Source organism: Meles meles, chromosome 21 (genome assembly GCF_922984935.1).
Source record: "Meles meles chromosome 21, mMelMel3.1 paternal haplotype, whole genome shotgun sequence".
NCBI lineage: Eukaryota > Metazoa > Chordata > Mammalia > Carnivora > Mustelidae > Meles > Meles meles.
In genome coordinates this window covers 19,320,178-19,334,654 of record NC_060086.1, presented here as the reverse complement: position 1 = coordinate 19,334,654, position 14,477 = coordinate 19,320,178, and the positions used below count along the sequence as shown (strand labels likewise).

Sequence of the window (14,477 nt, the reverse complement as noted above, 5' to 3'; positions counted from 1 at the left end):
CTCCTCATCTCTCCCCCTCTGCCTGCTTCTCTGCCTACTTGTGATCTCTGTTTATCAAATAAATAAATAAAATCTTAAAAAATAAATAAAATGCTATGACATTTCTGTTATCAGATAAAATTCCTTTTGCCCATTTTCTAACAATTTTTTAAAATAAACTTCCCATTAACAGAAATTTCTCATGTATTTGAAACAATACATTGCATCTCTATCTTTTAATTTGCACTAACGAATAGTTGAACATGACATCAATATCTAATGATGTACTATATGTTGCCTAATTGAATTTAAAAAGAAAAAAAAAACTAGAGAATAAAAAAAAAGAAAGAATACCTTTGACAAAATGTTTAGGTCTAAGTTTTTCCTAATGAAAGAAGAACCTTCACTTTTTCTAACCATCTAGGTACATAATTGGAGGTTTGGAAAGTTTCTTAGGCATAGGATGGAGGGCTATCTACTTAGGGATATCAGCAATCTATTTTGCTGGAAATTCATTTGCTAGCCATGACACAAACTGCCCCAACCAATCCCAAAAGTCCACTCTGCTTCTCAGATTTCATCTGCCGTAGACATCATACTGCTAAGTTTTTAATCTAAAATGTCTCACACCCTCCAATGTCTTTGTGGAATTAGAAACCAACTTCATTTGCCAGAATGGTTGACGTTTTATCCAAAGAGTAGTGCACCCCCTTCTTACCCCCTGGCAGAAACTTGGGAATTGTTGCCAAGTGTTTTCTTTGTGCCTCCCTACCCACTCACTTCCCTCTATTCCCCACATTCCTCATCCATGTGAGCTCTTTGCATTAACTTGGAGCTTACCATGTGCCTGTCTGGCTAGGATGACCATAAAGAAATGACTTAGATGGTGGGGCAAGAACAGAAGACATGGTTCTTATGGGAAATTAGTGGGATGAACATCTTGGATCCTTGACTTCCTGTGCACCCCTGGGTGCCACTCTGGGGGTGGTACTGGAGAAGGACTGAACAAGGGATGCTCCTACCAAATGTACCCTCTTTACTCCTGGGTGGATTTTCTGCCTTGAACACTGGCCCCATGGGACTGGACAAACAGGAGGAATGCCTCTCTCCCTTGAATTGAAAGTCACACAGGTATGAGTGAGATCATATGATAATTGTCTTTCTCTGACTGACTTATTTGGCCTAGCATAATACCTTCCAGTTCCATCCACAGCATTGTAAATGGTAAGATTTCATACTTTTTATGGTTGAGTAATATTCCATTGTGTATATATATACCACACCTTCTTTTTAAAAAATCAAACAGTTTTGGGGCCCCTGGATGGCTCTGTGGGTTAAACCTCTGCCTTCAGCCTAGGTCATGATCTCAGGGTCTTGGGATCGAGCCCCGCATAGGGCTTTCTGCTCAGAAGGGAGCCTGCTTCCTCTCTCTCCCTCTCTCTCTGCCTGCTTCTCTGCCTACTTGTGATCTGTCTGTGAAGTAAATAAATAAAATCTTTCAAAAAAACCCACCCAAAATACATTATTAAAAAATAAAAAATAAAAGTTTTATTTATTTTTTAACTTGATTTTATTTTTTCAGTGTTCCAAGATTCATTGTTTATACATCACACCAGTGCTCCATGCAATACGTGCTCTCCTTAATACCCACCACCAGGCTCACCCCTCTCCTTCATCCCCCTCCCCTCCAAAACCCTCAGTTTTTTTCTCAGAGTCCACAGTCTCTCACACTTCATCTCCCCCTCTGATTTCCCCCAACACCCTTCTCCTCTCCTTCTCCCTATGTCCTCTATGTTATTCCTCATGCTCCACAAACAAGTGAAACCATACAATAATTGACTCTGTCTGCTTGATTTATTTCATCCAGCATAATCTCCTCCAGTCCTGTCCATGTTGATACAAAAGTTGGGTATTCATCCTTTCTGATGGAGGCATAATATTCCATTGTATATGTGGGCCATATTTTCTTTATCCATTCCTCTTTTGAAGGGCATCTTTTCACAGTTTGGCGACTGTGGCCATTGCTGCTATGAACACTGGGGTACAGATGTCCCTTCTTTTCACTACATCTGTATCTTTGGGGTAAATGCAAATTGGAGCAGCCACTTTGGAAAGCAGTGTGGAGATACTTTAAGAATTTAAAAATAGAGCTACCAATTGCACTACTGGGTATTTCACCCCCAAATCAAACTGTTTTAATCAAATTAATAGTAAGCAATTAAAGTGCAATTGCATGAAAAGCCCCATATTTCACAAGTTTAAATTATTTTTCATTGTCTTTACTTGTAAGGTGTTGAAAGTGGGACCCACTCTTGAATCTTCTTTCTAGTGGTAAAATAAGGTACATATTAGCAACATGGATGGGACTGGAGAAGATTATGCTGAGTGAAATGAGTCAAGCAGAGAGAGTCAAGTATCATACGGTTTCACTTATTTGTGGGGCATAACAAAGAACATGGAGGACATGGGGAGATGGAGAGGAGAGGGAGTTGAGGGAAACTGGAAGGGGAGATGAACCATGAGAGACTATGGACTCTGAAAAACAACCTGAGGGTTTTGAAGGGGTGGGGGTTGGGAGATTGGGGGAACCAGGTGGTGAGTAATAGGGAGGGCACGTATTGCATGGAGCACTCGGTGTGGTGTAAAAACAATGAATACTGTTACGCTGAAAAGGAATAAAAAAAATAAGGTACATATTGTTTTGGAGTGCCATCCACTTTGAACTTATGGTTTGTCCAGATGAATTTGTGAGTAATAGGTAGGTGGTTTTCTTGTTAGAGGACCATCGGTCATAGAGAGAAGCCAGTGATGCCATTCAGTGACAGCCAAAAAACATGCCTGTTGTCTTCATAGTATTTGTTTCAATATTTGTCTCCCCCACTAACGTACCAATTCTCACACCATTTGCCCTTAAAAAAACTGCTAGACAGCCTCAGAGGCCACTGTGGCTGCTGAACTCCTACAGCCCGCATTTCAGGACCTGCAAGAACTCCATCTTCTATACCACATCTTCTTTACCCATTCATTTATTGATGGACATCTGGGCTCTTTCTATAGCTTGGCTATTGTAGACATAGCTGCTTTACAAAACAGAGGATCATAGGGGAAAGGAGGGAAAAAATAAGGTGAAATCAGGGAGGGAAACAAACTATAAGAGACTTTTAACTCTAGGAGACAAACTATATGCAAATGATGAAAAACTGAACTCTACATCTGCAACTAATAATAAATTATATGTTAATTAATTGAATTTAAAGAAAATAAGTTTAAAAAAAGAAAGAAAGAGAAGAAAAAAAAAATCACACAGGAGTGGCATCCCTTCCTAGCCCTTCGAGCTCCTCCCAGTGGTGGGTGATAGTGTAGTTCTCCTCAGCACCCATCCCCTCACCCAGAACAGCAGCTTCCCTACTCCCCAGAGCCAAGGCCATCTCAGGGCCTCTCTGACATGGACTGAGGTTGTCTTCTTATTTTTAGAAATTTAATTACAGAAAAGACAAAATTGCAATAACATTAAGGAAATTTTTAGAAAAATTTCTACCAGCCACCTCAGAGTATTTTATTATTTTATTTTTCAGCAGATGTCTGAATAGTTTTATTGAGATTATTTCATGCATTTCTTCTTTCTTTCTTTTTTAAAATTATGTTATGTTAGTCACTACAGTACATCATTAGTTTTTGAAGTAGTGTTCCATGAATCTTGTTTGCCTATAACACCCAGTCCTCTATGCAATATGTGCCCTCTTAATACCCATCACCAGGCTAACTCTTCCTTCCCCTCTAAAACCCTCAGTTTTTTTCTTGGAGTCCACAATATTTCACCATTCATCTCCCCCTCTGATTTTCCCCCTTTCACTTTTCCCTTCCTTCTCCCAATGTCCTCCATGTTATTCCTTATGTTCCACAAGTTAGTGAAACCATATGATAATTTAATTTCTCTGCTTGACTTACTTCACTTGCCATTATTTCCTCTAGTCCCATCCATGTTGATGCAAAAGCTGGGTATGCCATGATGGAGTATTATGCCTCCATCAGAAAGGATGAATACCCAACGTTTGTAGCAACTTGGACGGGACTGGAAGAGATTATGCTGAGCGAAATAAGTCAAGCAGAGAGAGTCAAGTATCATATGGTCTCACTTATTTGTGGAGCATAACAAGTAACATGGAGGACATGGGGAGATGGAGAGGAGAGGGAGTTGAGGGAAACTGGAAGGGGAGATGAACCATGAGAGACTATGGACTCTGAAAAACAACCAGAGGGTTTTGAAGGGGCGGGGGGTGGGAGGTTGAGGAACCAGGTGGTAGGTAATAGGGAGGGCACGTACTGCATGGGGCACTGGGTGTGGTGCAAAAACAATGAACACTGTTACACTGAAAATAAACAAATAAAAGAAAAAAGCTGGGTATGCATCCTTTCTGATGGCTGAGTAATATTCCATTGTATCTATGGACCATATCTTCTTTATCCATTCTTCTGTTGAAGGGAATCTTGGCTCTTTCCACAGTTTAGGTATTGTAAACATTTTGTCAAATGCCTTTTCTGCATCAATTGAGAGGACCATATGGTTCTTCTCTCTCCTCTTCTTAATGTGTTCTGTCACATTTATTGATTCGTGAATGTAGAACCACCCTTGTATCCCAAGGATAAATCTTTATTCCTGCTTAGATGATCTGTCTGTTGTTGAGAGTGGGGTGTTCTGGTCCTCTACAATTAATGTATTGTTATTGATATGTCTCTTTATTTTGGTTAATAGTTGGCTTATGTAGTTGGCTGCTCCCATTTTGGGGACAAAAATATTTACAACTGTTAGATATTCTTGTTGGATAGACACTTTAAGAATGATATAGTGTCCTTCTGTATCTTTAACTACAGTCTTTAGCTTAAAACCTAATTTGTCTGATATGAGAATTGCTACTCCAGCTTTCTTTTGAGGTTTGTAGGCATGAAAGATGGTTCTTCATCCCCTTACTTTCAGTCTGGGTGTATCTTTAGGTTCAAAATGAGTCTCTTATAGACAGCATATGGTTGAGTCCTTTTTAGCCAATCTGCAGCCGTGTGCCATTGTATGGGAGCACTTAGGCCATTCACACTGAGAGCGATTATTGAAAGATATGATTTTATTGTCATCAGGTTGCCTGTGAGATCCTTGTTTCTAAAGATTGTCTCTGTAAATTTCTGTTTATGTCACTCTTGGTGTCTTTCTCCTTTTATAGAACCCCCAGTTAATATTTCTTGCAGGGTTGCCTTCATGGTCACATATTCTTTCAGTTTTTGCCAGTCCTGGAAGCTCTTTATCTCTCCATCCATTCTTTTTTTTTTAAATTTTTTTTATTTGTTTATTTACAGCATAACAGTGTTCATTGTTTTGGCATCACACCCAGTGCTCCATGCAGTATGTGCCCTCCCTATTACCCACCACCTGGTTCCTCAACCTCCCACCCCCCACCCCCGCCCCTTCAAAGCCCTCTGGTTGTTTTTCAGAGTCCATAGTCTCTCATGGTTCATCTCCCCTTCCAGTTTCCCTCAACTCCCTCTCCTCTCCATCTCCCCATGTCCTCCGTGTTATTTGTTATGCTCCACAAATAAGTGAGACCATATGATACTTGACTGTCTCTGCTTGACTTATTTTGCTCAGCATAATCTCTTCCAGTCCCGTCCATGTTGCTACAAAAGTTGGGTATTCATCCTTTCTGATGGAGGCATAATACTCCATTGTGTATATGCACCACATCTTCCTTATCCATTCATCCGTTGAAGGGCATCTTGGTTCTTTCCACAGTTTGGCGACCGTGGCCATTGTTGCTATAAACATTGGAGTACAGATGGCTCTTCTTTTCACTACATCTGTATCTTTGGGGCATCCATTCTTTTTTAAAAATTTTTTTATTTTATTTTTTCAGAGTTCCAAGATTCATTGTTTATGCATCACACCCATTGCTCCATGCAATACATGCCATCCTTAACTCACAACCAGGCTCACCCATCACCCTACCCTCTCCCCTCCAAAATCCTCAGTTTGTTTCTCAGAGTCCACAGTCTCTCATGCTTCATCTCCCCCTCCAGTTTACCCTAATTCACTTTTCCTTTCCTTCTCCTAACATGAAGGACTGCATGTTATTCCTTATGCTTATGCTCCACCTTATGCTCCACCATATGCTCCATATGCTCCAAAACCATATGATAATTGACTCTCTCTGCTTGACTTATTTCACTCAGCATAATCTCCAGTTCCGTCCATGTTGATACAAAAGTTGGTATTCTTCCCTTCTGATGGAGGTATAATATTCCATTGAATATATGGACCGTATCTTCTTTATCTATTTGTCTGTTGAAGGGCATCTTGGCTCTTTCCACAGATTGACAATTGTGGCCATTACTGCTATGAACATTGGGGTACATATGGCCCTTCTTTTCACTATACATCTGTATCTTTGGGGTAAATACCCAATAGTGCAATTGCCAGGTCATAGAATAGCTCTATTTTTTGTTTCTTTTTTAAAATTTTTATTTTTTAAAATTTCTTTCAGTGTTCCATAATTCATTGTTTATGCACCACACCCATACTCCATGCAATACGTGCCCTCCATAATACCTACCACCAGGCTCACACAACCTCCCACCCACCTCCCCTCCAAAACCCTCAGTTTGCTTCTCAGAGTCCACAGCTTCTCATGATTTGTTTCCCTCTCCAATTTCCCCCAACTCCCTTCTCCTCTCTAGCTCTTCATATCCTCTGTGTTATTTGTTATGCTCCACAAATAAGTGAAACCATATGATAATTGACTCTCTTTGCTTGACTTATTTCACTCAACATAATCTCTTCCAGTCCTGTTCATGTTGATACAAATTTAGGTATTCATCCTTTCTGATGGAGGCATAATACTCCATGGTATATATGGACCATATCTTCTTTATCCATTCATTCACTGAAGGGCATCTTGGTTCTTTCCACAGTTTGGTGACTGTGGCCATTGTTGCTATGAACATTGGGGTACTCATGTCTCTTCTTTTCACTACATCTGTATCTTCAGGGTAAATACCCAATAGTGCAGTTGCAGGGTCATAGGGTAGCTCTATTTTTAATTTCTTTGTTTTCTATTTTTAATTTCTTAAGGAATCTCCACACTGTTCTCCAAAGTGGCTGCACCAGCTTGCATTCCCACAACAGTGTAAGAGGGTTCCCCTTTCTCCACATCCTCTCCAACACATGTTTCCTGTCTTGTTAGTTTTGGCCATTCTAACTGGTGTCAGGTGGCATATCAATGTGGTTTTGATTTGAATCTCCCTGATGGCCAATGATGATGAACACTTTTTCATGTGTCTGTTAGCTATTTGTATGTCTTCATTGAAGAAGTGTCTGTGCATGTCCTCTGCCCATTTTTTGACATGTCTCTGTCCATTTTAAAGGACAGCTTGTTGGATAAAGTATTCTTGGCTGCATGTTCTTCTCATTTAGTACCCTGAATATGTCTTGTCAGCCCTTTCTGGCTTTCCAGGTCACTGTGGACAAGTCTGATGGTATTCTGATGTTCCTCCCTCCCCTTAACTGCCCTTAAGATGGTTTCTTTGGTTGTAACATTTGCAAATTTTCTATTACATGCCTGGGAATTGGTCTGTTCTCCTTGATTTTGGGATGGGGCCCTCTGCCTCTAGGACATGAATGCTATTTTATTCCCCAGATTAGGGAAATTCTCAGCTATGATTTGCTTAAATATATCTTCTAATCTCTCTTCACCTCCTCACAGACCCCAATAATTCTGACATTGGAACATTTCATAACACCATTTATTTCTCCAATTGTTTTTCATGGTTTTTAAGCTGTTTGTTTCAGACCTTCTCCAGATTCTTCTTTTGTATCAGTTTGTCTTCTAGATCACTAACTCATTCTTCTGCCTTGTTTACCCTAGGTGTTAGAGTATCTAGATTAGTTTGGATCTCACTGACACCTTTTTAAAGTTTTGCCAGATCAGCTTTCACTTCTGCCCTCAATGAATCTATGTTGCTATTAATGGTTTTCTCCAACCTAGCTACTGTCTGCATAACTGTTACCCTGAAGTCTATTTCCAACATCTTACTTATATCTATATCCATTAGTTCTGTAGCAGAGGCTACAGTCTCTGAATTTTTCCTGTGTTGGGGGTTCCTCCTCTTAGACATTCTGTTGAGTGTCAGTTGAGGGAATGTACAGAATCCAGATTATTGACGACAACCAAAGCAAGATGCACCTGTTTTATAGGGACCTTAGGTCTGTTGGCTTCTTGTTCTTCCAGTCTGTCTTCTGGGAGAGAGGTCTACTGCACTATTACTCAGGGAACATTGTTTAGGCAGTGTTGCCCTATCCCCCATAGTATTTATTGTTTTTGCACGACACCCAGTGCTCCATGCAATACGTTCCCTCTCTATTACCCTCCACCTGGTTCCCCAACCTCCCACCCCACGTCCCTTCAAAACCCTCAGGTTCTTTTTCAGAGTCCATAGTCTCTCATGGTTCACCTCCCCTTCCAATTTCCCTCAAACTTCCTTCTCCTCTCCATCTCCTCATGTCCTCCATGTTCTTTGTTTTGCTCCACAAGTAAGTGAAACCATATGATACTTGACTCTCTCTGCTTGACTTATTTCACTCAGCATAATCACTTCCAGTCCTGTCCATGTTGCTACAAAAGTTGGGTATTCATCCTTTCTTTTTTTTAAGTTAGCTGATTAGCTCATTCATTCTCAGACTTCATCCTTTCTAACATAATAATAATAATAATAACATTAATGCTTGGAAACTTTTCTGTTGTATCTGATAAGTTTTGGTATATACTGTTTTTTTAAATAAACACATAATGTATTATTAGCCCCAAGGTATATACTGTTAACTATTGTTGGATGTTAGGTTGTTATCCTATAGATCAATTAGAAAGATTTTATTTATTTACTTGACACAGAGACAGAGAGAGAAGAAACACAAGCAGGGAGAGTGGGAGAGGGAGAAGCAGCCTTCCTGCTGAGCAGGAAGCCTGATGCATGGCTCGATCCCATGACCTTGGGACCATGACCTGAGCTGAAGGCAGATGCTTAATGACTGAACCATGCAGGCATCCCCCACCTCACAGTATTTTAGCAAAAATAAAGGATAAATAGCTGAGCGAAATAAGTCAAGCAGAGAGAGTCAAGTATCATATGGTCTCACTTATTTGTGGAGCATAACAAATAACATGGAGGACATGGGGAGATGGAGAGGAGAGGGAGTTGAGGGAAACGGGAAGGGGAGATGAACCATGAGAGACTATGGACTCTGAAAAACAACCAGAGGGTTTTGAAGGGGCGGGGGGGTGGGAGGTTGAGGAACCAGGTGGTGGGTAATAGGGAGGGCACTTACTGCATGGAGCACTGGGTGTGATGCCAAAACAATGAACACTGTTATGCTGTAAATAAACAAATAAACAAAAAAATAAAGGATAAATATAAATAAAATATATAAATAATATAAATAAATAAATAAAAATAAAGGATAAATGAATTAATAGGTTGGGCCTACAAAGCATAAGGTCATTTCCATCCTTGTCTTTATTCAGATATTTCATATAGTCATGTGGACAGAAACTAATTTCATCTTGCCTTTTTTTTTTCAACTGTTACATAAACCTCTGTCATGTTTCTCTACAGCTTTTATGGTTTTCCTTTGAATGACTTGTACTTTCTCCCTAAGCAGCTGGATCATGCTTTGCTAAGCCCCTTCCTGAGCTTGGATATTTGGGTTGTTTCAGTATTATATGTGGTGTGAGTGTGTGTGTGTGTGTGTGTGTGTGTGTGTCTGTGTGTGTGTGTGTGTTTGAGTGTGCTTATACTGCATTTGTAGAGCTACATGAGCATACTTAAATTTTCATTATTTGTAATAGCTACCATAGAATTGAGGCCATTTGCTGTTCTAAAAGTTTTATATTGGGGTGCCTGAGTGGATCAGTCTGTTAAGTGTTCTACTCTTAATTTTGGCTCAGGTCATGGCCTTAGGGTCCTGAGATAGAGGCCCAGGTTGGGCTCTTCACTAAGTGTGGAGCCAGCTTGATAGCCCTATTCACAGCTCATACAAAATTGTGAATAGGAGGACTGAGGTGATTTCCTAACATGTCTGAGAGTCAGAAGTTACCAGGAATCCCCAGTCTCTCCAGAAGACCTTCTAATGCTACAAATTATCTTTCCAGAATCAATATCATCTACAGAGAGTCATATCCCTTTCTTCCTTGACAGGGAAAAACTATTTCATAGTAAGAATGGGGCCCGAAAAAGTGCCAAGAAGATCCTCATTGTCATCACAGATGGGCAGAAATATAACGACCCCCTGGACTACAGTGACGTCATCCCCCAGGCAGAGAGAGCTGGCATCATTCGCTATGCCATTGGGGTATGTCCACTTCCTCATGTCTCCCTCAGACTCAGGCTGTATCTCACTCTGGCAGAAAGGCTGGTGGTCTCTTCCTCACCTGTCTCTCTGTCACAGGTGGGAAATGCTTTCCAGAAACCCACTGCCAGGCAGGAGCTGAACATCATTGGCTCACGGCCCTCTCAGGACCACGTGTTCAGGGTGGACCACTTTGCAGCACTCGGCAGCATCCAGGAGCAGCTTCAGCAGAAGATCTTTGCAGTCGAGGGTAAATGCAGGGCAAGTGTGGGTCTTGGGATTGGAGGTTCTGGACCCAGGTGTCCCTTGAATTACTGAGGGGGTATCCCTATTCATGGCTCATCCAGAATTGTGCCCCAGAACCCGAGCTTCAGATTCATTCTTCTCCTTGTGCTCTGAGTCCTTGTGGTCTCATGGTCCCCAGGGCCTAAGTGACCTGTTTCCCCACAGGAACCCAGTCGAAGACAAGTAGCTCTTTCCAACATGAGATGTCACAAGAAGGCTTCAGTTCAGTGCTCGCAATGGTGGGTGGAACACATACTTGATAAACAGGTGTCAGGCACCAATCCTGGGCCAGCCCTGTGCTGGGAGTTGGGACCGAGAAGTAAATAAGAAAGCAGATTCTGTCTTCAAGGTCATTGTCGGTTTAGAGACAGACATATAGGTAATGTATGTAGGTGCCAGGAGCACAGCATAGAACAGGGTAGCCATGGTTCCTGCTCACATAGGGCACATATCCAGTGGGGGGAGACAACAAACAACCAAAAATATCTTCAGATTGTGCTAGGCATTAAGATAGAGCAAGAGAGGTGATCAGAGGAGGCCCGAGGTGCGACAACTGAAGACAAATGATGAGAAAGGGCCAGCCCTGGAAAAATCTGGGAGAGATTACTCCAGGAAGAGGAAAAAGCAAGTGCAAAGGTCTTGAGGCATGAACACGGTTACTGGACGAGAGAGATAGAAGGGCCAGCGTAGCTGGAGCAGAGTGAGAGAGAGGGGTGGAAAGATGGGAAAGGCCAGAGCATGCAGATGAAAGAAATGACAACATAGCATGGCTTGTGTGCAAGATGTTTTGAACACACATCCAGAGGGGTTTGCTTCAAAGTAATTTTGGGGATGAATTGGGGAGACATAGAAATGAAACAAGGTTGGTCATGAATTGGTCATTGAAGCTGGGTCATGGGTACTTAGGAGTTCATTAATCATTTCTTTCTACTTTTGTATATATTCTAAATTATCCAAAGTCAAAAGTTTAAAAAGGAAATAAACAAGGTATGCAGAGTAGGAAACGCTTATCACTCACTGAGGGAGCCAATGAAGACCTCAGAGAGGAGGTGAGTTTGAGGTTGGGTCTTCCTGAGAAAGAAGTGGAGTCCTAGAAAGACAGAAGAGAGACGTGTCCAGCTCAAATGCTTCATGTGTTTAAACATAAGGTATCTCCACAGATTTGACTGGTAGGAACCTAGATGCAGTCCTCAGGGGCTTGGTGACAGGGAGCCATCTTGGATTTCCAGCAGGGTGGTGGCTATACGTTTCTTGGTCCTGAGGAAACCTAACTCTGGTGTACTAGAGGATGGAGCAGAAAGGGTCATGGGTGAGAAGAGTTAGTACTTATTGGCACAGCGGCACTGGGGATGGTTGAGAGACGTTAGGAGTGAGCGACACTGAAGTTGTTGAAGAAGACTGGGGAGGGAGGAAGAGAATTCCAAATAGTGAGAAGAATCAGTGTCAGGCCTTGCTTTGGAATAGGCCGTCTTCTTTCGGCGTGGTCTGGCTTAGCCCTGGAATCCTTTCCTCCCAGGACGGACCAGTTCTGGGGGCAGTGGGGAGTTTCAGCTGGTCTGGAGGTGCCTTCCTGTATCCCCAAAATACAAGCCTCACTTTCATCAACATGTCTCAAGAGAATGTGGACATGAGGGACTCTTACCTGGGTGAGAAAAGGCTGTGGTTGGGGGCACAGGTGGGACATGAGCCTGGGAAGGGCAGGGGCTCAGGGGTGGGGAGGAAGCCCGTGTGCTGAAGTGTGCCCTCCTCAGGTTACTCCACTGAGCTGGCCTTTTGGAAGGGGGTCCAGAGCCTGATCTTGGGAGCGCCCCGCCATCAGCATACTGGGAAGGTTGTCATCTTCAGGAAGACATCTGGGAAATGGAGGCCGAAGGCTGAAGTCACAGGGACTCAGGTTGGATGGTTGAGGAAGCCAGAATGGAACATGAGGGTGGCAGGGTCTGCAGGGGCAGAGAGGGAGGAGTAGGGGTTTGGGAGCCTGTAGGGGGAAGGTCCCAGTGGCTGGGGAGAAGTGGGGCCTGTCCCGGAAGGGTCTGCCTCTGGCAGGGGAAGGCAGGATGTCTTTTGGCTGTACCCTGCAGATCGGCTCTTACTTTGGGGCCTCCCTCTGCACTGTGGACGTGGATAGAGATGGCAGCTCTGACCTTGTCCTCATCGGGGCTCCTCATTACTACAAGCCAACCCGAGGGGGACAGGTGTCTGTGTGCCGCTTGCCCCAGGGGGTGAGTGTCTGATGAGGCCAGGGCTGGGTGGGGCCTGGGTGTGGGGTGGAGGGATTACCTGGGTTGGGACCTGACACTGGTTTTGTTTTGCAGAGGCCTAAGTGGCAATGTGAGGTCATTCTCTGTGGGGAGCAAGGCCACCCTTGGGGCCGCTTTGGGGCAGCCCTGACAGTGCTGGGGGATGTGAATGGGGACAAGCTGACGGACGTGGCCATCGGGGCCCCAGGAGAGCAGGAGAGCCGGGGTGCTGTCTATGTTTTTCATGGAACCTCAAGACTGGGCATCAACCCCTCCCACAGACAGGTGAGGCCCCTGTCTAAGCCTCTCCCGGTTCCACCTGCTTTCCTAGGTCTCAGATTTGCCTGAGGCCCTGTCATGTCACTGACCTGAACAGTAGCCATGCTCCTTTTAGGGGTCTAGTGCCCTGAATATCACCAGGCCAAGCTAAGCACAGAGTATCTCTCCTTTCTCCTGTGGGCAGCTTAGTGGTTAAGAGATTGCAGGGCATTGGTCAAATGCCTGGCCGGCCATGTCAGCTGTGTGGCCTTAGGCAAGCGACTGATTTAGCCTCTAGGAGGCTTAGTTTCCTTCTGTGAAACATTAAACGAAGGAGCTTTGTGTCTGGGGTCCCTGGGGTCTCACTATTCTTGCTTTCCATTCCTACCCTCTTATCTCTCTGAATTTTTCCATTCAGTTCTGCCTTCACTGCAGTTTTCTTTCCAAATCTTTCTTCTCAAATCTTGCAGATGCCCTCCCCTTGACTTCCACTTTTCCTTTTTCCCTCTGGCCAGCGGATCGCAGGCTCCCAGCTCTCTCCCACACTTCAGTATTTTGGGCAGTCGCTGAGTGGGGGTCAGGACCTCACCCAGGATGGATTGGTGGACCTGGCTGTCGGGGCCTGGGGACAGGTGCTGCTGCTCAGGTGACAACTCTCCACATCCCACCTTGCCCACTGTGTGTCCATTCAACAAGCTTCCCCCTCCCTTGTCCTCCATCCTGAGGCGAGATTCAGGTCCTCACCCCTGCATGCACCCTCAGGAGTCGGCCAGTGCTGAATGTGTGGGTGGCCATGAGATTCATGCCATCGGAGGTGCCAAAGGATGTGTACCAGTGCTGGGGAGACATGCCATCCACCCTGGAAGCTGGGAATGCCACAGTCTGTCTCACTATCCACAAAAACTCACTGGACCAGCTAGGTGAGTTTCTTCCCAGTAGACCCAGTCCCTTATCCCCTTGAGACACCAAGCCTATCAACAGGAGAAAATGGGCTAAGGAATCCAGATACCACCTCCACATCCACCTGCCTGCCAGTGTAGGAAATCTTGGGTCCCTTCTCTCCCCCTCTCCCCACACCCAGGCCAGTAGAATCTAAGTCCAGGATATGATCTGGAGTCTGCCCACTTCTCTCCACCTGCTCCAGCCACTGCCTACCTTGAAGCCACCACTTCTCTTTCCTACCTAGACTTTGAGCTGTTTCCATGTCTGTTCTTGCAGCCTCCCACCCTTTCTCCATAGAGAAACTAGAAGTATTGGTTCTAGAACACAAATCTGTTCTCACTTGACTACTTAACATCCTTCCCCCTGTCCTTTCTTCCATTTATAAAGGC

General features: G+C 43.8%; 1 protein-coding gene and 1 pseudogene across 1 annotated transcript in view; one reads left to right on the top strand and one right to left on the bottom strand.

Moving 5' to 3' along the window:
- The window catches only part of LOC123933847 (integrin alpha-D-like), a 79,082-nt gene that overhangs the window by 20,363 nt on the left and 44,242 nt on the right, over nucleotides 1-14,477 (top strand). Inside the window, exons 8-16 of the mRNA XM_045993505.1 lie at nucleotides 10,213-10,366; nucleotides 10,463-10,613; nucleotides 10,814-10,887; nucleotides 12,165-12,294; nucleotides 12,400-12,542; nucleotides 12,730-12,870; nucleotides 12,964-13,173; nucleotides 13,662-13,792; nucleotides 13,909-14,066. Of these exons, the coding sequence (XP_045849461.1) occupies nucleotides 10,213-10,366; nucleotides 10,463-10,613; nucleotides 10,814-10,887; nucleotides 12,165-12,294; nucleotides 12,400-12,542; nucleotides 12,730-12,870; nucleotides 12,964-13,173; nucleotides 13,662-13,792; nucleotides 13,909-14,066 (1,292 nt within the window). The remainder of the gene's footprint in view (nucleotides 1-10,212; nucleotides 10,367-10,462; nucleotides 10,614-10,813; nucleotides 10,888-12,164; nucleotides 12,295-12,399; nucleotides 12,543-12,729; nucleotides 12,871-12,963; nucleotides 13,174-13,661; nucleotides 13,793-13,908; nucleotides 14,067-14,477) is intronic.
- On the bottom strand, nucleotides 2,259-2,974 carry LOC123934129 (annotated as a pseudogene).